The sequence below is a fragment of the Pleurodeles waltl genome, chromosome 3_2, assembly GCF_031143425.1.
Source record: "Pleurodeles waltl isolate 20211129_DDA chromosome 3_2, aPleWal1.hap1.20221129, whole genome shotgun sequence".
NCBI lineage: Eukaryota > Metazoa > Chordata > Amphibia > Caudata > Salamandridae > Pleurodeles > Pleurodeles waltl.
This window is the reverse complement of record NC_090441.1, coordinates 183,458,040-183,483,323: the sequence shown is the minus strand read 5'-3', so window position 1 is coordinate 183,483,323 and position 25,284 is coordinate 183,458,040. Positions and strand designations below refer to the sequence as shown.

Below are 25,284 nucleotides of genomic sequence, written 5' to 3'. Positions count from 1 at the left end.
CATCCGCCGACATCTAAATCCCTTTGATTATAATGGGATTTAGATTTTGGCAGGCAGGATATCTGTTACCGTTGTGACAGAGTAACCCATCTGCCGAATCTAAATCAGGACCTTAGTCAGTGGTTGCTTCGCCTCTAAATGATAGTTTGAAGTGTCAGGAGCCCGAGTTTACAATGTGTCTTCCACTCTGCCAAACTCTGAATGAGGTTCTAAAACATAATAAAAATAAAGGAAACCAAACTTCTGAAGTCACCTTGTTTGATGGAATACGGATTAGCCACCGACAGCTTCCTCTTTTTTGGTACTTCTCTGGAAAGTTGGGTGTTGAAAAGGACCCCTGTTCATCAGTCAACAGGGTGCTGCAGAGATCTAATGAAAGACAGCATCAACAGCAGACAGACATATTATGGGAAAAGTGAAAGAAGACACTCTGAAAATGCAATTCCGCCTCAACAGGGATACTGCTGGAAAACACATTGAGCGATGCATCAAAATACAGGTACTTTAGGCAGAGCTTGTCAAACATGGACTTCGACAACTGTTTTTGAAACAAGCTTTGGCTGAGCCAATTGGTTTGGCTTTAATGTGCTAACATCCAGAATCAGCAATTGTTCATGGATGGATAAACATGTGTTAGAACATTAAAGCCAGACCTATTGGCTTTTACAAAGTTTCTTTGTACTTAAAAACAACAGAAGAAAGATGGATAAGAGACTGATGGATAAAACATATCCATAAAGGGGAAACAACAGGAAATAAACATGAATAGAAATCCAATTGGAAAGAAAAAGCAATATAAAAAGTAAAATAGATTTAAAAACAATGGGGTTACAGACAAAAAAAAACACACAGGGGGGTCCTCATTAAAACAACAAACAAGCCCACAACAGTGAAAATGACAAAACAAAAAAGGATTGCTTAGCTGTGCAATGTATGTATGAGATAAATAATTTAATGTGTGATGATGTGCTGTACTCTAGAGATGTAAAATAGATCTTTGTGCAAGACGTGGTCTGACGACACAAGTTGTCAGAGGCTCTGTGAAGAGCTCATGTGCCCGATCCCCGCATCGGGATTCATCCTACTGCTAGCTTGACTCTCATTGGTGTGATCAAACTCACAGGTCTCCTGGCCATTAGCTGCTCCTCCCGGGGTTGCTCCTCACCTGTAAATGTGCCTGCTTTGGGTGTGTCAGCACTCCATGTGCGCGGCCAACATGGTAGAGGACTGTGGTTGCTGACCCAGTGGCCCCGGCTGCTCCAGAGTTATGCATGGACGGGACGCCAATGGAGTGTTTGGCTGGCTGAGTCACTCTCAATCTGCCTGCTGGCTGTGCCGCCGCCTTCTGAGGGGGGCTCCCTGCACCATCTGGACTGCAGTGTTCATCATGGAGCTGCTGCCTGGGACCTGTGGGGCTGGGATCAACCTGCATGGGTCATCAAGGGATTCCCCCAAATAGTGAGTGGGGTGTGCCCAGCTGACCGTGGCCTACCCTGGGCCCTGGATATGCAAGACCTCTCTCGCTATCCATCGATGTCCTTGTTGGGGGGTGGGGGGCCGGGGCAGATTGGGTGCAGTGGGTCACTCCCCACAAACAGGCTACCTACCTCCTCACAGCATGCACTGTGGTACTTGGGGACCTGCTACCCTTCCTCTCTCCCCCTCTCGCCACTTTTAGGTGCCTCAAGGGCCTGGGGCTCTGCACACAGCCTTCCCTGCCTTACGGCCCACGGGGCTAACTGCTTGTGCTGACACACCAGCCTAGAATTTGTGGTGCATGTGGGTTGCCCTCATTCAAATGGGGCTTTGAGACCTGACTCTTGTAATTGACAACTACCATGGGGAGGGATCACCTGCCCTACTCACAGGTCTAAACAATGATTGATAGGTACACCACTCCCTCATAGGAGCTCCCTGAGTCTGCTAGCCAGCACCGATTCTATCTTGCAAGCCATACAGGCCCCCAATGCGGCACCAGAAACTAAGATATGTGAGGCCAGGGTTGATACCGCTTTCCTGCGCCATGATTTGCATAACATTGTGGATAAGGTTTCTGGGGCTGAGGGACGTATTTCAGAACTTGAGGATACAGTACATTAACTGAAGGCCACCGGGGTACGCCTTTCTACTTCTAATAAGTTATTGAAGGAATGAGCAGAAGACACAGAAGACCTGGTCCGCCAAAACAACTTGCACCTCCTAGGTTTCACCAAACGCGTCAAGGGATCTTCACCTGAAAAATCCCTGGAGGCATGGATTATGTCCTTGCCACCTAAGAAACAACCCTCTACCTGTTTTGTGCTGGAACATGGCCATCACTCCCTAATGCAGAGCCCCCCGTGGCTTCTCGTAGGCCATTTGTGGTGAAGGTCCCCGGATACATGGACAGAGGCATGATCCTCAAAGGAGCATATCTGTAGGGTCCCATTCTCTACCAGCTCACCCATATTCTCAGCTTTACCAACTATACTCGCTTGCTCCATAATCAATGAAAAACCTTTGATTCTGTTAAACAAAAGCTTTGAGCAATGCACCTCTTTTATATACTCATGTTCCCAACCAAGTTGAAAGCTATTTATGAAACCCGCTCTTTCTTTTTCGGGACACCAGAGGCAACCTGGGTCTGGCCACAAAGCAGAAAGAACTCAGATGTCACACACCGCCCCCTCTTCTGTCGTCCTGTGCCTCTGGCCTCCAAGAGCCCAGGATGGAACCCAGGGACTAGGCAGCCAATGGTCACAGTGATCCAGACAGAGATGGGTGGATATGGAAGGTGATTGCAGAGAAAGTCCTGGAAGAGAAAATGTTCTATCTCTACGGGACACTGGCACCCCCAGGCTACATGCCCCGACAAGGCTTGGGCCTAAGACACAAGCTGAAGACATCCTTCCTATGTTCAATACTGTCATGCTCACGGACATATTCATCACTGTTAGACCTCACATCAAATTTTGAATTTTATACATCACTAGCCAGCAGTACAACACCCTTGTTGTTACACCATACAGGAGGGGGGGGCGGTGCTGCCCTACCATGCTACAATCTGTGATTGTTCTTCAGAAGAAGTTTGGATGACAGATACTTCTGGGATGGATGGGTGGCATTTAGGGGTCACTGGCTGTTTTTTATTCATTTTGATTGTTCTGTTTTTGTCATTCCTCCTAGATGGCTTTACTCACACATTACATATGCTATCACTATAGTCAGTGTTTACCATCTAGTGTTACTTCCTCTCTCCACAACTAGATGGTTTTCCTGTATGGTTGAGACCTTTTGACCTGCTTGAAACTTGATGTCCTGTTCTCAACCACTTCAGATACAACACGTTTTCCACGCAGGTCATACTAATGGATCCTGAGGCACAGCCATCCTTATCCACAAATACTTCCCTCTCTCTGTCATCCACTCTAACTCAGACACAAGGGGGACATGTTTAGATAGAGGGTCTTCTAGAAGGCAACACTACAAATTTCTTAGTGTTTACATTCCTCCACACCTGGCCAAGGGCTGGCTGGAACACATTCAAGGCGTGTTCCTGGATATGCCGAAAGGCCCAACTGTTATTGGTGGTGACTTTAACGCCATAATGGGCCCACAATTAGACACCATGAGTGTAAGGGCCTTGCAGTCATACCCTCTCAACTGCGCTGGCTGAATGGGCGGCCTCCCTGGGTCTCTGCGATGTCTGGGGAGCCTGGCACCCATGGTCAACCACATACGCTCACATTTCTGCGGGCAACAGCTGCATGTGTACACTTCGTTATTTATTTGTACCGGACACCAAAATTCTGCATGTGCAATCTGCCCATATCATGCAGAGAGGGATTTCTGTCATGTTGCTCATGGGCCACCATGCTGGAATCCAAAGGCTGCTGAGGTACCTGAATGACTTGTGTCTAATGGATGCACAACATTGATTCAGTGGACTCCAAAGGCACCTAATGGTTGGCTAGGAGGGTAGGCCTGAGGGGCATAGCTATGGTGTTCTCTGCTGACAGAATCGGGCACATCTTCAGCATATCTCTGACCTCGAAAAAAAATCTTGTCCCTGGAACATACACACCAAAGGGTGGTGGACGATTATTCCCTATGACTGATTAAAAATTGCAGGTCCTCCCTCCGCCAAATATGCCTGAAGGAGGCTAAGCAGTGCTGGATGCCCTCCACCAGATGTGTATATTAGTGGGGAAATAAATCCAGAAAACTCCTTGTAAGGAAATGCCTCCTTGGCATGGTTACCCCCTGACTTTTTGCCTTTGCTGATGCCAAGTTATGATTTGAAAGTGTGCTGAGGCCTGCTAACCAGCCCCCAGCACCAGTGTTCTTTCCCTAACCTGTACCTTTGTTCCCACATTTGGCACACCCTGGCATCCAGGTAAGTCCCTTGTAACTGGTACCCCTGGTATCAAGGGCCCTGATGCCAGGGAAGGTCTCTAAGGGCTGCAGCATGTCTTATGCCACCCTGGGGACCCCTCACTCAGCACAGACACACTGCTTGCCAGCTTGTGTGTGCTAGTGGGGATAAAATAACTAAGTCGACATGGCACTCCCCTCAGGGTGCCATGCCAACCTCACAGTGCTTACAGGTATAGATAAGTCACCCCTTTAGCAGGCCTTACAGCCCTAAGGCAGGGTGCACTATACCATAGGTGAGGGCATAAGTGCATGAGCACTATGCCCCTACAGTGTCTAAGCAAACCTTAGACATTGTAAGTGCAGGGTAGCCATAAGAGTATATGGTCTGGGAGTCTGTCATGCACGAACTCCACAGCACCATAATGGCTACACTGAAAACTGTGAAGTTTGGTATCAAACTTCTCAACACAATAAATGCACACTAATGCCAGTGTACATTTTATTGTAACATACACCCCAGAGGGCATCTTAGAGATGCCCCCTGAAACCTTAACCGACTACCAGTGTGGGCTGACTAGTTTTAGCAGCCTGCCACACACCAGACATGTTGCTGGCCACATGGGGAGAGTGCCTTTGTCACTCTGTGGCTAGTAACAAAGCATGTACTGGGTGGAGGTGCTTCTCACCTCCCCCTACAGGAACTGTAACACCTGGCGGTGAGCCTCAAAGGCTCACCCCCTTTGTTACAGCACCCCAGGGCACTCCAGCTAGTGGAGTTGCCCGCCCCCTCCGGCCACGGCCCCACTTTTGGCAGCAAGGCCGGAGGAGATAATGAGAAAAACAAGGAGGAGTCACTGGCCAGTCAGGACAGCCACTAAGGTGTCCTGAGCTGAGGTGACTCTGACTTTTAGAAATCCTCCATCTTGCAGATAGAGGATTCCCCCAATAGGGATAGGGATGTGCCCCCCCTCCCCTCAGGGAGGAGGCACAAAGAGGGTGTAGCCACCCTCAGGGCTAGTAGCCATTGGCTACTAACCCCCCAGACCTAAACACACCCCTAAATCGAGTATTTAGGTGCTCCCAGAACACAGCAAGATAGATTCCTGCAACCTAAGACGAAGAAAGACTGCTGAGCTGAAAAACCTGCAGAGAAGACGGAGACACCAACTGCTTTGGCCCCAGCGCTACCGGCCTGTCTCCCCACTTCAAAAGAACTGCTCCAGCGACGTGTTCCACAGGGTCCAGCAACCTCTGAAGCCTTTGAGGACTACCCTGCATCTAACAGGACCAAGAACACCCGAGGACAGCGGCTCTGCTCCAAGAAAGAAGCATCTTTGCAACTGTAATGGGTTCCTTATCCCTGGAGCAAATAAAAGGGATATTGGAATAATATAACAGGCGCAGAAGGTGGGGTTTAGCTAATTTATTCGTGTTTTGGTTTTAAGGATGGCTTTTTATCCCCTGTTTCTTGTTCACAAGGGTAACGCACTTGCAATCCAGAAATAATTAACAAAAGTTCCCTTTTTCTTCTCTTTCAGGGTTTTGGTGATAGTCCATAGGTAACCAGGTCCAGCTTTGGGAAGGTCTCTGATCCTCCTCTACGTCAGTGGGCCAGGCTCTCCAAAGAAATAGAAAGAAGGATAACAAAACAGGTAAGTGGGATATATATATATATAAGGTAAGTATATAGGGTTAGTAGGGTGGTGGGGGAATAGGTATAAGTGAAGGGAAGTGAGGGTTTAACTGTCCTTTAGTTTGTGATTCCCCCTATAGGTGTTCTCAGACCTTCTCCTCTTTGTAGAACTCCTCTGGCGGTTGGTTTCCTTGTGAGGTTAGGTTTACTTTAGGGTTTGTTGTTATATGGTCTCCCCTTCCCTGCAGGACCTCCCTTCCTTTCGCTTATCTCCCCTTATTCCTAACAACCACCCTCTCGCAAACCCCCAGCTGTGGTACGAACGTACCTGAGGTGGCCACGCCCCTCCGGGGACGTAGCCGGCACTTTGGCAGCCTCCCGGCTTCTCTCCGACGGGGGCGGAAGAGCCCCGGGGCTCTCCTCTCTCTCTCGGAGTCTCGGCTCCTTCGACGGGTTCCTTTCTCTCTTTCCTCGGCGTCCCGGTCTCTTTCTCCTCCGGCCGCGTACGTCGAGCGTCCACTTCCGTCTCCCTCCCTTCATCTTCTTTTGGTCCGTCTTTTCTTTCGGTTGTCGTCCAGACGCCGAAGGCGTCTGACGTCACAGGCTCGCGTCCCTCCCAAGTGGGTAGGGCCCCCGTAATGGCGTTCGGCACAATGTCCTGGAAACCGGCGTCCGGAGACGTCCGGTTACACATCCCCTCCCTTGAATGGGGCTGTTCGAGACCCAAAGGTCCCGGGAACCGGGATAAATAGTCAGCCTGTCCCATAAGATCACCAGGGAGATGGCAAACCTGGAAGGAGAAAGGTTGAAGCTCCATAAACCATCTCAATATGCGACTGTTAGTATCTTTATACCTCGAGAGCCAGGTGAGGGGAGCGTGATCCGTATATAATAGAAAGGATCTTCCTAGGAGGTAATATTGGAGGCTCTCAAGTGCCCACTTGATGGCGAGACATTCTCGCTCAATGATGGGATAGTTTCGCTCCCTGGGAAACAGCTTACGGCTAATAAAGACCACGGGGTGACTAATACCTCTTTCATCTTTCTGAAAAAGCACGGCCCCCAGACCCACGTCTGAGGCATCCGTTTGGAGGTGAAAGGGGACAGTGAAGTCAGGACATTTTAAAATCGGTTGGGTAGTGAGATATCTTTGTAGGGTACGGTAACTATGGGACTGTACGGGGTTTAAATTCGTGATATTTTTTTGCTGTCCTTTCCTCAGGAGATCGGTTAGGGGAGCGGCCACGGTGGAATAATGGGGTATAAATCTTCGATAGTAGCCTACCAAGCCTAAGAATGAGCGGACCTCCTTTTTCGTTGTGGGTGCCTCTATCCGTAGGATGGCCTCAACTTTACTCATTTGTGGTCTAAGTATACCTTTCCCTATATGATATCCTAGATAAGAGATCTCATTGAATGCCAACCGGCTTTTGGAGGCATTGGCTGTTAATCCAGCCCCTCGTAACGCTGTAAAGATTTTGGTTAAATGTGTCAAGTGGTCCTCCCAAGTCTCGCTGTGGATAACGATATCATCCAGATACGCGGCAGCGTATCTGGTATGAGGTCGTAGAATGGTGTCGATGAGACGCTGGAAGGTGGCGGGTGCCCCATGTAACCCGAAAGGGAGAACCTTAAAATGGTATAACCCAGAGGGAGTGGAGAAGGCCGTTTTCTCTTTATCTTCTGGCGTCAAAGGAATCTGCCAGTAGCCTTTGGTCAAGTCGAGTGTAGACATGTACTTAGCTTTTCCCAACTTCTCTAAGAGTTCGTCTACCCTTGGAAGGGGATATGTGTCAAACTGGGATATAGAATTGACTTGTCTAAAGTCAATACAGAAACGTATAGACCCATCTGGCTTTGGCACTAATACCACCGGTGAACACCAGGGACTCTGGGAAGGCTCTATAACTCCTAGGTCTAACATCTTTTCTATTTCGTTTTCTACCAGGATTTTTCTAGCTTCTGGGATACGATATGGCCGTAAGCGTATGACCTTGCCAGGTGGGGTTATGATTTGATGATGCACCAGCTTGGTCTTGCCTGGTATCGAGGAGAACACATGGGCATGATCATGGAGGAGCTGGTTTAATTGCTCACTCTGTTGGATCGAGATTTCGCTATTTATGGGAGGCACCTCGTTTCCGCTAGGATGCTCAGTGGGACACCACCCTATCTCCAACTCCTTAACGGTGTTAACTAGGCATCCCCTGGTTGGTTCTCCCTGTGGCTCTTCCCACTTTTTCAATAGATTGACATGAAAGATCTGTGACCGGTTGGAACTATCTGTGAGCTGGACCTTATAGGTCACGGGTGTTATTACCCCTATCACTTTATAAGGTCTCTGCCACTTTGCCAGCAACTTGTTGTCTGAACTGGGGAGAAGCACTAACACCTTATCACCTATGGTAAAGGTCCTTAATTGGGTGTTCCTGTCGTAATATCTTTTCTGCTTTTCTTGAGCCTTCTCCATATGTTCCCTTACATTTTCCCACACATTTTGGATGTTGGTTTTTAACTCCTGGGTATATTCTAAGAGGGATTTTTCTCCGTCCTCCTCCTCCCATAACTCGGCAGCCATATCTAACAAGGTCCTGGGCTGTCGTCCGAACAATAATTCAAATGGACTATGGCCCGTGGATGCTTGTTCATGGGTCCTGATAGCGTATAACACTAAGGGGAGTTTTCTATCCCAGTCCTTACCTGTCTCTGAAATAGATTTCTTTAGTAGAGTTTTCAGAGTGCGGTTATACCTTTCTACCAAACCATCCGTTTGAGGATGATAAACCGCTGTACGTAACTGTTTGATCCCTAGAAGTTGACATATTTGTGACATCAAGTTGGACATGAACTGGGTACCTTGGTCTGTTAAAATTTCTTGGGGAAAGCCTATTCGGGAGAAGAACCCTATCATTGCATGAGCTACGCTCTTGGAGTTAATACTGCTGAGTGGGATGGCTTCTGGGTATCTGGTGGCATAATCCACCAATACCAGTATATAACGGTATCCTCTAGAAGAAGGTAGGAGAGGGCCTACAATGTCCATTCCTATTCTTGAAAAAGGGATGTCTATAATGGGCAACGGTTGCAAGGGAGCTCTTCTTTTGGGACCAGGATCAATCATTTGGCATTTGGGACATTGCTGACAGAACCTCCTAATCTGTGAAAAGACCCCCAGCCAGTAGAACTTCCTCAACAGGTATTCTTCCGTTTTCTCCCTGCCATAGTGACCCCCCCCCCTGGCTGGCTATGGGCTAGGTGTAGGACTTGTGGTCTATAAGGTTCGGGGACTAATAGCTGCTTCTTTTCTTCTCGGTTATTACCAGTGACACAGTACAACAGATTTCTGATTATGGTAAAAGAACCTCAATGATATCCTCCCTATTGGTCCCAATGGGACCTAGCCATTTGAGTCCTAAGTCCTTAATTCGAAAATATAGGGCCCGGGGATTCTCGGAGGGTCCCCATTTGGCTTTCCTAAACCGGACACTATAATGTTCTGTATCAAACCCCACCCGCTCCAGGATACTCTTCTTAATATCCTGATAGGGTGTCGTTCCGCCTGGGTTTACCGCTTGATAAGCCGCTTGGAGAGTTCCTGTCAATAACGGGGCGATGTATTGGCCCCACCTATCCTGAGGCCAGGTGGCGGAAGTAGCAACCCGCTCAAAATTCGTGAAAAAGGCATCCGGGTCTTCGCCTTCCTGATATCGCTGCAGGACCGAACTGGGTACGTTCGGATGCACCCGGGTGGCGGCAATAGTGTCCGTGAGGTTTTTGATTGCAGTCTCATGGACCAACTGATTGTTGGCCATGATAGTGGCCTGACTTTTCAGAGCGCTTTGTAGGGCCTCCCTTTCCACTTTAGCCTCCTTCTGTTGCTCTTCCCACACTACTTGCAGATGCCTCTGCCCTGCGGCTAGCTGCTGCATCATCTCTGATAGGGTGGGTGTGCCCTCCATCGTCTTTAGTTACCTGTAGTTGTTCCAATATCCCACTTCTGACACCACTGTAATGGGTTCTTTATCCCTGAAGCAAATAAAAGGGATATTGGAATAATATAACAGGCGCAGAAGGTGGGGTTTAGCTAATTTATTCGTGTTTTGGTTTTAAGGATGGCTTTTTATCCCCTGTTTCTTGTTCACAAGGATAACGCACTTGCAATCCAGAAATAATTAACAAAAGTTCCCTTTTTCTTCTCTTTCAGGGTTTTGGTGATAGTCCATAGGTAACCAGGTCCAGCTTTGGGAAGGTCTCTGATCCTCCTCTACGTCAGTGGGCCAGGCTCTCCAAAGAAATAGAAAGAAGGATAACAAAACAGGTAAGTGGGATATATATATATATATAAGGTAAGTATATAGGGTTAGTAGGGTGGTGGGGGAATAGGTATAAGTGAAGGGAAGTGAGGGTTTAACTGTCCTTTAGTTTGTGATTCCCCCTATAGGTGTTCTCAGACCTTCTCCTCTTTGTAGAACTCCTCTGGCGGTTGGTTTCCTTGTGAGGTTAGGTTTACTTTAGGGTTTGTTGTTATATGGTCACCCCTTCCCTGCAGGACCTCCCTTCCTTTCGCTTATCTCCCCTTATTCCTAACAACCACCCTCTCGCAAACCCCCAGCTGTGGTACGAACGTACCTGAGGTGGCCACGCCCCTCCGGGGACGTGGCCGGCACTTTGGCAGCCTCCCGGCTTCTCTCCGACGGGGGCGGGAGAGCCCCGGGGCTCTCCTCTCTCTCTCGGAGTCTCGGCTCCTTCGACGGGTTCCTTTCTCTCTTTCCTCGGCGTCCCGGTCTCTTTCTCCTCCGGCCGTGTACGTCGAGCGTCCACTTCCGTCTCCCTCCCTTCATCTTCTTTTGGTCCGTCTTTTCTTTCGGTTGTCGTCCAGACGCCGAAGGCGTCTGACGTCACAGGCTCGCGTCCCTCCCAAGTGGGTAGGGCCCCCGTAATGGCGTTCGGCACAATGTCCTGGAAACCGGCGTCCGGAGACGTCCGGTTACAGCAACAAAGAAGCAACTTTGAAAGAACACATGTTTCCCGCCGGAAGCGTGAGACTTTGCACTCTGCACCCGACGCCCCTGACTCGACTTGTGGAGAACAAACACTACAGGGAGGACTCCCCGGCGACTGCGAGCCCGTGAGTAGCCAGAGTTCACCCCCCTGAGCTCCCTCAGCGACGCCTGCAGAGGGAATACAGAGGCGCCCCCTGACCGTGACTGCCTGCTTCTAAGAACCCGACGCCTGGTAAGGCACCCCAGGACCTGAAGGATCCGACCTCCAGTGCAGGAGCGACCCCCAGGTGGCCCTCTCCCTTGCCCAGGTGGTGGCTACCCCGAGGAGCCCCCCACTTGCCTTCCTGCATCGCTGAAGAGACCACTTGGTCTCCCATTGGACTCCATTACAAACCCGACGCCTGTTTGCACACTGCACCCGGCCGCCCCGTGCCGCTGAGGGTGTACTTTTTGTGTTGACTTGTGTCCCCCCCGGTGCCCTACAAAACCCCCCCTGGTCTGCCCTCCGAAGACACGGGTACTTACTTGCTGGCAGACTGGAACCGGGGCACCCCCTTGTCCATTGAAGCCTATCCGTTTTGGGCACCACTTTGACCTCTGAACCTGACCGGCCCTGAGCTGCTGCTGCTGCTGGTGTGGTAACTTTGGGGTTGCCCTGAACCCCCAACGGTGGGCTACCTTGGACCCAACTTTGAACCCTGTAGGTGGTTTACTTACCTGCAAAACTAACAAACACTTACCTCCCCCAGGAAATGTTGAAAAGTGTACTGTGTCCAGTTTTAAAATAACTTATTGCCATTTGTGTGAAAACTGTATATGCAATTTTGCTAATTCAAAGTTCGTAAAGTTCCTAAGTGAAATACCTTTCATTTAAAGTATTGTTTGTAAATCTTGAACCTGTGGTTCTTAAAATAAACTAAGAAAATATATTTTTCTATACAAAAACCTATTGGCCTGGAATTGTCTTTGAGTATGTGTTCCCCATTTATTGCCTGTGTGTGTACAACAAATGCAACACTACCCTCTGATAAGCCTACTGCTCGACCACATTACCACAAAATAGAGCATTAGAATTATCTCTTTTTGCCACTATCTTACCACTAAGGGGATCTCTTGGACTCTGTGCATGCTATTTCTTACTTTGAAATAGTACATACAGAGACAACCTCCTACATTGGTGGATCAGCGGTGGGGTACAAGACTTTGCATTTGCTGGACTACTCAGCCAATACCTGATCACACAACTAAATTCCCCAAATTGTCATTAGAAACTGATTTTTGAAATTTTAGCTATTTTTCTAAATTTTTAAAAGTCCTGCTAGGGCCTTGTGTTAGTCCCTGTTAGAATTTCTTTTAGAGTTTAAAAGTTTTGTAAAAGTTTGAATTAAGTTCTAGAGATAGTTTTAGATTCTTAAAAAGTATTCCAACTTTTAGAAACATAGGGGGTCATTACAACATTGGCGGTTTAAGGCGCTTACCGCCGTGCAGAAGACCGCCAATACACCGCCGCGGCCGCGGTAGACCGCCACAGCTATTATGACACACATCACGGAATCCGCCGAAATTCAGACACCCACACAATACCGCCACATCAAAGGTCAGCGAGAAACTGGCGGAAACACATCCTCCACCTCCACGCCAACAGAAACACGCCCATGCCATTACGACCCACGAATCCACGCGGTGGTCTTTCAACCGCGGTATTCCATTGGCGGTACACACCGCCGCACTCAAAATACACACACATCTCCAAAACACCGCCACATTGGACAATTTGAAATACACACACCTGACACATATACACACACCACTCCCACACACCCAATACTATATAAAACACACACCCACATCACCCACAAACCCCTACTACCAAAAATTCTGAGAGAAGGCCAGAGAGACAGCACAGAACAGACAACCTCATCACACAGAGGCACACAACACCATCATCCACGCAACATCCACGCACAAAACACCACATACCACTACACTCACCACACTCATCAACACATACACCACCCCACACATCACCTACACCACCCCATGTCACGCCAAAGACACCCCCGCTTCTCCGAGGAGGAGCTCAGGGTCATGGTGGAGGAAATAATCTGGGTAGAGCCACAGCTATTTGGCTCACAGGTACAGCACACATCCATAGCTAGGAAGATGGAGCTATGGCAAAGAATAGTGGAAAGGGTCAACGCTGTGGGACAACACCCAAGAAATAGGGAGGACATCAGGAAGAGGTGGAACGACCTACGGGGGAAGGTGCGTTCCACGGTATCCAGGCACCACATCGCGGTACAGCGGACTGGCGGCGGACCCCCACCTCCTCCCCCACAACTAACAACATGGGAGGAGCAAGTCTTGTCCATCTTGCATCCTGAGGGCCTCGGAGGAGTCGTTGGAGGAACGGACACTGGTAAGTCTAATCTTAACCATCATACCCCCCACCCTACCTGCATGATATCACACCCCCCCACCATCACACCCTCCCCTATCACCCCAAATCCTCACCTATCTACCCATGACACCAACCACCCATCCCAACCCCAAAACCTGCATGACATAACTAAGCATGGACACCCATCACCAAAGCATGCCCACTGCACAGACCCACAACAACCCCCAACCATCAGCACACAAGCCCCCACACAGGAATGCCTGCACTGGGGTTCACGAACACCCAACCATTGCACTCCATGAAACACACACATGCAATAATCATGTACTTATACCCCCGCAGGAACCCGAAGGAACGTCACCACACCAGAGGGTCCAGACAACACCACTCCACCCCCAGAAGAGGCCCACAGTGACGACAGCAGCTCTGCCCCACTGGATCTTGATGACCAGGCCGGACCATCGTGGGCCTCAGGACAGTCGGTTCCCCTTGCCCAGCCACAGCCCAACACCGAGCTTACACCCTCTGGTAACACCAGCACAGCACCCACCCAGCGGTCCCAAACCTCCCTACCCAGGACAGGTCAATCAGCGGTGTGTCCACCACTACAGGGCACCCAGGCGAACCCACCACCCCAACAACAACAGGGACCTGGGGGTAGTGGTAGTGGGCACACGGTCCAGGGGACGGAGGCACAGGAACACAGGGGAACTGGGAGGGCTGCTGTGCGACAGAGGAAGGACAGGCCAAGGGAAAAAACTCTCAACGAGGCCCTCTCCTCCATCATGGGAGCATTCCACCACTCCCAGGAGACGATGGCCACGGTCCTGGATAAGTTGCAGGAGACCCTGCGTCTGCAGGAGGAACAATATTTGGGGTTCAGGGAGGAGCTCAGGACCATCGGCTCCGCCCTGGGCACCATCGTAGGGGTGCTGACGGACATTCAAAAGACCTTGAGGGACACCGTGGCACTCCAAGGGGCCCCTGACACTAGCCAGGACGATGAAATGCCCACCACCTCCGCCGGCGCTAGTGGACAGGACGCCCCGCCACAGGACCAACACACCAGCACCCCATCCCCTGCAGACGGACAACCACCACGCAAGCGGGCCCTGAGATCCAGGAACAGGATAGAGCAAGATGGCAAGACCCCTGAAATGGAAGGGGACAACTCAGTTAACTCAGTTAACAAATAGTGAGTGAAATGTCGGTACAGGATAGAGGTAGATGTGTGAAAGTTAATGTAATGGTAAAAATGAAAATGTTCTCACCTGTGTCTCACTGGAAATATTGCTGTATGACTGACTCCCTGTTGTCGTTTTCGTCTTCCTCAGCTTCATCCTCATCACTGTCCACAGGCTCCACAGGCTCCACACCTGCCACAACACTGTCATCTGGATCATCCTCCTGCAGAAAAGGCACGTGGCGTCGCAATGCCAAGTTATGGAGCATGGAGCAGGCGATGATGATGTCGCACACCTTCTTCAGTGAGTAGAATAGGGACCCACCTGTCATATGGAGGCACCGGAACCTGGCCTTAAGGAGGCCGAAGGTGCGTTCGATAACCCTCCTAGTCCGCCCATGGGCCTCATTGTAGCGTTCCTCTGCCCTGGTCCTGGGATTCCTCACTGGGGTCAATAGCCAGGAAAGGTTGGGGTAACCAGAGTCCCCCAATAGCCATACACGGTGCTTCTGGAGTTCACCCATCATATCAGGGATGCTGCTATTCCGCAGGATGTAGGCGTCATGCACTGAGCCAGGGAACATAGCATTTACCTGCGAGATGTACTGGTCTGCCAAACAGACCATCTGGACATTCATTGAATGATAACTCTTCCTGTTCCTGTACACCTGTTCAGTCCTGCGGGGGGGACCAGAGCTACATGGGTCCCATCAATGGCACCTATGACGTTGGGGATATGTCCAAGGGCATAGAAGTCACCTTTCACTGTAGGCAAATCCTCCACCTGAGGGGATATGATGTATCTACTTACGTGTTTCAGCAGGGCAGACAACACTCTGGACAACACGTTGGAAAACATAGGCTGGGACATCCCTGATGCAATGGCCACTGTTGTTTGAAATGACCCACTTGCAAGGAAATGGAGCACTGACAGCACCTGCACGTCAGGGGGGATTCCAGTCGGATGGTGGATTGGTGACATCAGGTCTGGCTCCAACTGGGTACATAGTTCCTGGATTGTAGCACGGCCAAACCGGTAGGTCACGATTAAATGTCTCTCTTCCATTGTCAACAGGTCCACCACCGGTCGGTACACCGGAGGATTCCACCATCTTCTCATATGTCCCAGCTGACGGTGCCTAAGAAGGACAACAGCGAAGAACCAGTCACTATTCCTCCAGGTATGTACCCACAGTTACACACAAGACTACAGCAGACACAAAACCCTTCCTGTATGTGTGTTTAGTGTAGGCCTCAGTATGTGTGACGCAGTTGAAAATGAATCCATGTGGGCCCCTGAAATGGCGGCTGCCTGACCTCTAAACTGGGACAATGGGATTGTGGGGTAACAGCGCTGGCGTTGCACACCGTCGCGGTAGGCGGTCGTAGACCGTGGCGCAATGCTGCATTGGTTAACATTGGACCCTATGGGTCCCAGGAGCCAATGAACAGGTGCACCGGCGGTGATGATGTGCCCCGCCGCGGACGTCACCGCCGCGGACGTCACCACCATTTTCTAGCTGTTCAATCACTAGATACCTGACCTTCGACAGGAGAGGACCTACACTGCTAGTGCTGCTGTGACCTCGGTCTGGAAGCGACGATGGCTGCTGCGTCTGGGGAAAGGGCCCCTGCCTTCACTGCACAAGAGTTGGAGAAACTTGTGGATGGGGTCCTCCCCCAGTACATGCTACTCTATGGTCCTCCAGACCAACAGGTTAGTACACAGGGAGCATGTTGTAGGGGCTAGGCCTGGGTGGACAGGGCTGGGTGGAAGAGGGAAGGGGGCAGAAGCCATACTACAGTAAAGCATGGGAATAAATGGGCCACTTGGTCAGAGTAGGGAGGGGGCCACTCACATTGATGGTGCAGTTGGTAATGACTGTTCCTCTTTCCTTGTGCATGTCATGTAGGTCAGCGCCCACTAGAAGAGGGACATTTGGCGTGAAAGCCAAGGAGGTCCGGACCCTGGGGGCCCACCAGAGACGGGCCACCCACTGCCGTAAGAGATGGGAGGACATTCGCCGCTTCAGCAAGAAGACGGCGGAGGCTCAGCTGTGGATGGCCTCCCAACTTGGGAGGGGTGCCCGTCGTACCATGACCCCCCTGATGTTCTGGATCCTGGCGGTGGCCTACCCGGAGTTGGATGGGCGCTTAAGGACATCACAGCAGACACAAGGGGGTGAGTACACTCTCATTCTGCAGACTTTGCGTGCAGTGGAGGTGTCTGGGTGGGGGAGGTGGGCTCTGGGTGTCTCTAGGCCAGGGCGAGTTAGGTAGGCAAGGCCCCTCCGTAATGTAGGCCATGTGGCACTCTACCCCACCTCAGTAAATTATCAAGTTGAGGTATAGTTGCCCCTGTGGCATCCATGTGCGCAGATTTCCACCAATGCCATGTAGGCCATATCCCAGAAATTGCATGTGCAGAGGGCAGGAGCGCGGCGTTGTGCATGGGGCTGCTGCGTCTGTCTTGTCCGCCAACGGTAGCGGTATGCCATGCACTAAAACTCTCTTTGTTCTGTCTCCCCCCTTTTCCTGCTCTCCCTGTCCTTTTGTACATCAGCATCAACAGGCGGAGGTACAGTGGCACCGGAGCACGAGGGAGCTGCATCCCACATGGCCACGGAGGGCCACACCACAGACTCTGAATACACCAGTGGGACGGAGGGCGAGGGGAGCTTTACGTCGGCCACAGGATCACCAAATAGCGACACGGACTCGTCCGCCGATGTGAGCACCCCTGTGGTGGCGGCACCATCTGTGCGCCTGACTTCTACAGGTACAGCCGCCACCCCCCATACCAGCACCGCCCTCCCAGCAGCCCCTCAGCGTTCGCCCCGTGCCTGCTCACCCAGGAGGGTGGGCGTCACCTTCGCCCCAGGCACCTCAGGCCCTGCCCCAGTCACCCCTGCCCCCTCAGTGAGGAGGCCATTGACCTCCTCAGGTCACTCACTGTGGGGCAGTCTACCATTGTGAATGCCATCCAGGGTGTAGAAAGGGCGTTGCAAAACACGGTAATGCATTCCTAGAGGGCATACATTCTGGTCAGGCTGTCCTTCAGCGAACCCTGCAATCTCTGGCCTCAGCACTGATGGCAGCAATTGTCCCTGTGTCCAGCCTCCCCCCTCCAACTTCCTCCACCCAGACCCACTCCCCTGTACCCCAGCCCATCCCAAGCACACCTACAGACCAGCATGCACACAAGTCAACACACAAAAGTAACTCAGGCAAACATAGGCACCACACATCCCACAGGCACTCACACAAGCATCACACCCATACAGACACAGCAACATCCACTGTCTCCACTGTGTCCCCCTCCTCCTCTTCTCCCTCCTCCCTCCCAGTCTTGTCTACACATACACCTGCATGCACCACATCTACAGGCACTAGGACTCGCACCAGGACACCCAGCACCACACGCCGCTCACCTGCACTCACCACCTCCACTGCCATTTACACGTCCCCTGTGTCCTCTCCCAGTGTGTCTGTGACGCCCCCTCCCAAAGTACCCAAACGCCGGCAATCACTCACCCAACATCCATCCACCTCACGACAGCCTCCACTACCTGCACCTGCACCCAAAACAGCTAAAGTGACACCTCCTACAACCACCTCCTCTTCCTCCACTCCCAGACCCCCTCCAGCTACCCATCCCAGTGTTCGTCAGAAACTGTCCCTCTGTCAAATTGACCTTTTTGCCCCCCCCCTCCAATTCATCAGTCCCGTCGTAGCGCTCAGCCAAAAAGCCACCAGTACCAGTGGTGCGTGTTCCAGGTTTCTGGAGTGCACCGTCCACCATGGCAGGCAGTAGGACCCGGAGCTGAGGCACTGGCAGCCCACCCCCTGTAAAGGCTCTGAAATTGGAGAGTGGACGACGGGACCGTGTCAAGACTCCTGGTGGGACAACAAGTGAAATGGGATCGAAGGCGATTGGTGAGTCAGCTGTAACTCCAAAAAAGGTGGGGAAGGTCCCAAGGAAGTCTGCCCAGCCTGTTGTGAGTGTCACGGCGGAGAAGTGCGCCATCATTTCCGGCAGTCCAGACACAACCGCCAGCACCGTCGTCACTGGTCCAGAGCCCACCGCCAGAGTCAGTGTCCAGGAGGGCCCAAGTATCGTAACGGGTCCAGAGACCACAGTACAAGACACAGCCCAGGAAGGCCCAAGTATCGTCACAGGTCCAGAGACCACCGCACAAGACACAGCCCAGGAGGGCCCAAGTATCGTCACTGGTCCTGAGACCACGGCACAAGACACAGCCCAGGAGGGCCCAAGTATCGTCACTGGTCCTGAGACCACGGCACAAGACACAGCCCAGGAGGGCCCAATTATCGTCACTGGTCCTGAGACCACCGCACAAGACACAGCCCAGGAGGGCCCAAGTATCGTCACTGGTCCTGAGACCACCGCACAAGACACAGCCCAGGCGGGGCCAGGATGCCACACCCCGCTGGGCAATGATGGAACGTCATGCCACACACCAATGTCCAGTATGGAGATCGTCATGCCACACACCAATGTCCAGTTTGAAGATCGTCATGCCACACACCAATATCCAGTGTGGAGTTCGTCATGCCACACACCAATGTCCAGTTTGGAAATCGTCATGACACACACCAATGTCCAGTATGGAGATCGTCATGCCGCACACCAATGTCCAGTATGGAGATCGTCATGCCACACACCAATGTCCAGTGTGGAGATCGTCATGCCACACACCAATGTCTGTATCAGAACCGCCATGTCAAAGCACCGCTGAACAGTCCAGAGACCGCCATGGCAAAGCACCGCTGAACAGTTCAGAACCGCCATGGCAAAGCACCGCTGAACAGTCCAGAGACCGCCATGTCAAAGCACCGCTGAACAGGGCAAAGACCGCCATGGCAAAGCACCGCTGAACAGGGCAATGCACCGGGTAGGAATGAATGGCCCACCACATCAGGCATCCTTATCCCATGTGCAGCTGGGACAGTGACAGGACACTACCTTTCACGGGGAGACTCATCCAGTCTGGGCACCAGTCACCCCCCAGTACCAGTATGGACCTGCATCGACTTGAGAGACTGTGGCTTTGCACTCCCCAGGATGTAACAGTGGGAAACCCACCCACTGTAGAGACTTGAGAGACTGTGGCTTTGCACTCCCCAGGATTGAACAGTGGGCAAGCCACCCACTGTAGAGACTTGAGAGACTGTGGCTTTGCACTCCCCAGGATTGAACAGTGGGCAAGCCACCCAGTGTAGAGACTTGAGAGACTGTGGCTTTGTACTCCCCAGGATACATCAATGGGCATGGAGCCCCGTTGTGGATCTGGCTTTGCATTCATCTGGCTGAGGTGCCCCCCCTTCCCTTCCCCCTGAGGTGCCTGTAGTGTTTCTATCTGATGCCCCGGCAGTGTTCTCTCGGATTTTGGTCAGGTATCTATTGTGGGCCTCGCCCATGCATTTTTGGACTGTTTGTGAACGGACATTGATGTGTACATATCTGCAATACTTATCGGATTATTTATGTAAATATGAGTGATTTTGGAATACGTATATTTGTATATTTTTGTATGACATGTATATTGGCACATTAAAATGTTTGCCCGAAATTCGCATTGTCTTTGCATTCTTCCGGGTGGATTGTTACTGTTCATTTTGTGACTGCATTGGTGTGTATGTTGTACTATGCGAGGGTGGGGGTGGGGGTGTTTAGTGGGTGTCCCCCTAACTTTTGCCTCCCTCCTCCCCCGTGTCGTAGGTGCAGTACTCACCGGTATCTTCTGCACCTACGTCGCTGTTGGTCGTGAAGGAGCAGAAAGACAAGGGCAGGTAGTATTTGGAGTTCCGGCTCCATGGAGTCGTCGTTCCTCGTGGGATGTGTAGAAGGTGAGCGTTTTCCCATAGCAAAAGCTGTTTCCGCTGTGTTTTTATTCACGGTAAATCCGCCCCGGAAAAGGTGGCGGATTGGCCTGTTGTGATACTGTGGGCGGTACATTGTCTCCCGCCTGTCTGTTGGCGGTGACCGCCGCGCTGCTTGTCTGTACCGCCGTGGCGACCGGTGTGTTAAAGTGGCTGTCTTTGTTGGCGGTTTCCGCCAGGGTCATAATTCCCTTTTTTTGTCCGTCTGACTGTTTGCGGTATTACCGCATCTTTAACACCGTCAGCCAGGGTTGTAATGACCACCATAATGTCTAATGCAGAAGAGATAGTGATGGAACTCAAGTCACCCCTTACCTGCATCTTAGGATGTCAGAGTTAAGGTCTCTCTGCAAAACCAAAAAGATTAAAACTGGTTCAAACCCTACCAAAGTACAGCTCCAAGAGCTTTTGGCAGAGTTTGCTAAAAACAACCCCTCTGATGATGGTCTCACAGAAGGGGACCCTAATGACCTGGAGGATTTCCCACCTCCAGTCCTAGATAGGGAGCCCAGGGTCTCTCAAACCCTGACTCCAAATGTGATAGTCAGAGATGCTGCTTCTCTCACAGGAGAGTCCAGCAACTCTGGAAGCATTGAGGGCAGCCTCAATGAAGATGACCTCCTGTTAGCCAGGATGGTCAAAAGATTGGCTTTAGAGAGACAGCTCCTAGCCATAGAAAGGGAAAGACAAGAGATGGGCCTAGGTCCCATCAATGGTGGCAGCAACATAAATAGCGTCGGAGATTCTCCTGACATGTTGAAAATCCCAAAAGGGATTGTAACTAAATATGAAGATGGTGATGACATCACCAAATGGTTCACAGCTTTTGAGAGGGCTTGTGCAACCAGAAAAGTAAACAGATCTCACTGGGGTGCTCTCCTTTGGGAAATGTTCACTGGAAAGTGTAGGGATAGACTCCTCACACTCTCTGGAAAAGATGCAGAATCCTATGACCTCATGAATGCTACCCTGATTGAGGGCTTTGGATTCTCCACTGAGGAGTATAGAATTAGGTTCAGGGGGGCTCAAAAATCCTCGAGCCAGACCTGGGTTGATTTTGTTGACCACTCAGTGAAAACACTGGATGGTTGGATTCAAGGCAGTGGTGTAATGATTATGATGGGCTGGACAATTTATTTGTGAAAGAACACCTGTTAGGTAATTGTTTCAATGATAAACTGCATCAGCATCTGGTAGACCTAGGACCAATTTCTCCCCAAGAATTGGGAAAGAAGGCGGACCATTCGGTCAAGACTAGGGTGACCAAGACTTCCACAGGGGGTGACCAAAAGAAAGGGGTCACAAAGACTCCCCAGGGGAAGAGTGTTGAGACATCCAAGGGAAAAAGTAAAGAGTCTTCTATAGGGCCCCAAAAACCTGCTCAGGAGGGAGGGTCCAGAGCCTCTTCACAATCCAATTTTGGGTATAAGGGTAAAAACTTTGATCCCAAAAAGGCCTGGTGTCGTAGCTGTAATCAGCAAGGACACCAAACTGGAGACAAGGCCTGTCCCAAGAAAGGTTCCACTTCTAACTCTACTCCAGCAAACACTGGAATGGCCAGTCTCCAAGTGGGATCAACAGTGTGCCCAGAGCAAATCAGGGTTCACACTGAAGCTACATTAGTCTCTGAGGGTGGGGTGGATTTAGCCACACTGGCTGCTTGGCCCCCTAATATGCAAACATTCAGGCAGCAACTCTTAATTAATGGGACAAGTGTAGAAGGCCTGAGGGATACAGGTGCCAGTGTCACCATGGTGACAGAGAAGCTGGTTTCCCCTGGTCAATACCTGGCTGGACAAACTTATCCAGTCACCAACGCTGACAATCAGACTAAAGTACATCCCATGGCTATGGTAACTTTAGAGTGGGGAGGGGTCAATGGCCTGAAACAGGTGGTGGTCTCCTCAAATATCCCCGTAGACTGTTTGCTTGGAAATGACCTGGTGTCCTCAGCATGGGCTGAGGTAGAACTCAAAACCCATGCAGCCATGCTGGGTATCCCTGAACTGGTGTGTGTCAAGACAAGGGCACAGTGCAAGGCTCAAGGTGAAAAAGTGGTGTTGGAGCCTGGAAAAAGGGCTCAACCCTCCAAGAGAAAGGAAAGAAAACTAGGGAACCAGTTTCAACACAACAAGAAAAAGAGAACCTCTCTTCCCAGGAAGAAGTTCTGCCCTCTGAGGGAACTGAGCCCATGGAGTTAGAACCTTATCAGGTTGAGCTCCTAGGCCCAGGGGGACCCTCAAGGGAACAGTTGTGCAAGGGGCAAGAAACCTGTCCCTCTCTTGAAGGCCTTAGGCAGCAAGCTGCTGAAGAGTCCAAAGGAAAAATAACAGGAACACATAGAGTCTATTGGGAAGATGGACTCCTTTACACTGAGGCAAGATATCCCAAACCTGGTGCCACTAGGAGAGTGGTAGTGCCTCAGGAGTTTAGGGAGTTCATTCTGACCTTAGCTCATGATATTCCTCTTGCTGGGCATTTGGGACAGACCAAGACGTGGGAGAGATTAGTCAACCACTTCTATAGGCCCAACATGTCCCAGAAGGTCAAGGAGTTTTGTGTCTCCTGTGCCACCTGTCAAGCCAGTGGTAAGACAGTTGGACCACCAAAGGCCCCCCTCATTCCACTTCCAGTGGTGGGGGTCCCCTTTGAATGAGTGGGTGTGGACATTGTGGGTCTACTTGAACCTCCCACAGCCTCAGGGAACCAATACATACTAGTAGTAATGGATCATGCTACTAGATACTCTGAAGCAATTCCCCTGAGGTCGACTACTGCCCCTGCAGTAGCCAAAGCACTCATTGGTATTTTTACCAGAGTGGGATTTCCTAAGGAGGTGGTGTCTGACAGAGGTACCAACTTCATGTCAGCATACCTGAAACATATGTGGAATGAGTGTGGGGTGACTTACAAATTCACCATACCATCCACAAACCAATGGTCTTGTTGAAAGATTTAACAAGATATTGAAAGGCATGATCATGGGCTCGGGCTCCCTGAAAAACTCAAAAGGAGATGGGATGTCCTCTTGCCATGTCTGCTTTTCGCCTACAGAGAGGTGCCTCAGAAGGGAGTAGGGTATTCCCCCTTTGAACTTCTGTTTGGCCATCCTGTAAGGGGACCACTAGCTCTTGTAAAAGAAGGCTGGGATAGACCTCTTCATGAGCCTAAACAAGATATAGTGGACTAAGTACTAGGCCTGCGTTCAAGGATGGCAGAGTATATGGAAAAGGCAAGCAAAAACCTTGAGGCCAGCCAACAACTCCAGAAGTTGTGGTTTGACCAAATGGCTGCTATGGTTGAGTTTCAGCCAGGGCAGAAAGTCTGGGTTCTGAAGCCTGTGGCTCCCAGGGCACTTCAGGACAGATGGAGTGGCCCTTACCCAGTGCTAGAAAGGAAGAGTCAGGTCACCTACCTGGTAGACCTAGGCACTAGCAGGACCCCGAAAAAAGGGTGATCCATGTGAACCGCTTCAAATTCTTCCATGACAGGGCAGATGTGAATCTGTTGATGGTAACAGATGAGGACCAGGAAGCTGAGAGTGAACCTCTCCCTTATCTCCTCTCCACAGACCCTAAAGATGGCTCAGTTGATGGAGTGATCTATTCAGACACCCTCTCTGGCCAACAGCAATCTGACTGTAGGAAGGTCATGTAACAGTTTGCTGAGTTCTTGTCCCTAAACCCTGGTCAGACACACCTGTGTACCCATGATGTGGACACAGGAGACAGCATGCCTGTCAAAAACAACATTTTCAGACAGTCCGACCAAGTTAAGGAAAGCATCAAGGTGGAAGTCCACAAGATACTGGAATTGGGAGTCATTGAGCACCGTGACAGCCCCTGGGCTAGCCCAGTGGTCTTAGTCCCCAAACCTCACACCAAAGATGGAAAGAGAGAGATGAGGTTTTGTGTGGACTACAGAGGACTTAATTCTGTCACCAAGACAGATGCCCATCCCATTCCAAGGGCAGACGAATTGATAGACAAACTAGGTGCTGTCAAATACTTAAGTACCTTTGACTTGACAGCAGGGTACTGGCAAATCAAAATGGCAACAGGAGCAAAAGAAAAGACAGCATTCTCCACACCTGATGGTCATTATCAGTTTACTGTTATGCCCTTTGGTTTAAAGAATGCCCCTGCCACCTTCCAAAGGTTGGTGAATCAAGTCCTTGCTGGCTTGGAGTCCTTTAGTGCAGCTTATCTTGACGAGACTGCTGTCTTTAGCTCCAGCTGGCAGGATCACCTGGTCCACCTAAAGAAGGTTTTGAAGGCCCTGCAAGCAGCAGGCCTCTCTATAAAGGCATCCAAATGCCAGATAGGGCAGGGAACTGTGGTTTACTTGGGACACCTTGTAGGTGGAGTCCAAGTTCAGCCACTCCAGCCTAAGATCCAGACTATTCTGGACTGGGCAGCTCCAAAAACCCAGACTCAAGTCAGGGCATTCCGTGGCTTGACTGGGTACTACAGGAGGTTTGTGAAGGGATATGGATCCATAGTGACACCCCTCACAGAACTTACCTCCAAGAAAATGCCCAAGAAGGTAAACTGGACTGTAGAATGCCAACAGGCCTTTGACACCCTAAAACAAGCAATGTACACAGCACCAGTTCTCAAAGCTCCAGATTACTCCAAGCAGTTCATTGTGCAGACTGATGCCTCTGAACATGTGATAGGGGCAGTTTTGTGCCAAACAAATGATGATGGCCTTGACCATCCTGTTGCTTTCATTAGCAGGAGGTTACTCTCCAGGGAGCAGCATTGTAGTGGCATTGAGAGGGAGGCCTTTGCTGTGGTTTGGT

At 50.8% G+C, this 25,284-nt stretch overlaps 1 protein-coding gene across 1 annotated transcript in view; it reads right to left on the bottom strand.

Annotated features, from left to right (window-relative positions):
- Nucleotides 1-25,284, bottom strand: part of LOC138286360 (embryonic protein UVS.2-like) — a 159,326-nt gene that overhangs the window by 6,795 nt on the left and 127,247 nt on the right. The window contains exon 10 of the mRNA XM_069226519.1: nt 254-369. Coding sequence (XP_069082620.1) covers nt 254-369 — 116 coding nt within the window. The remainder of the gene's footprint in view (nt 1-253; nt 370-25,284) is intronic.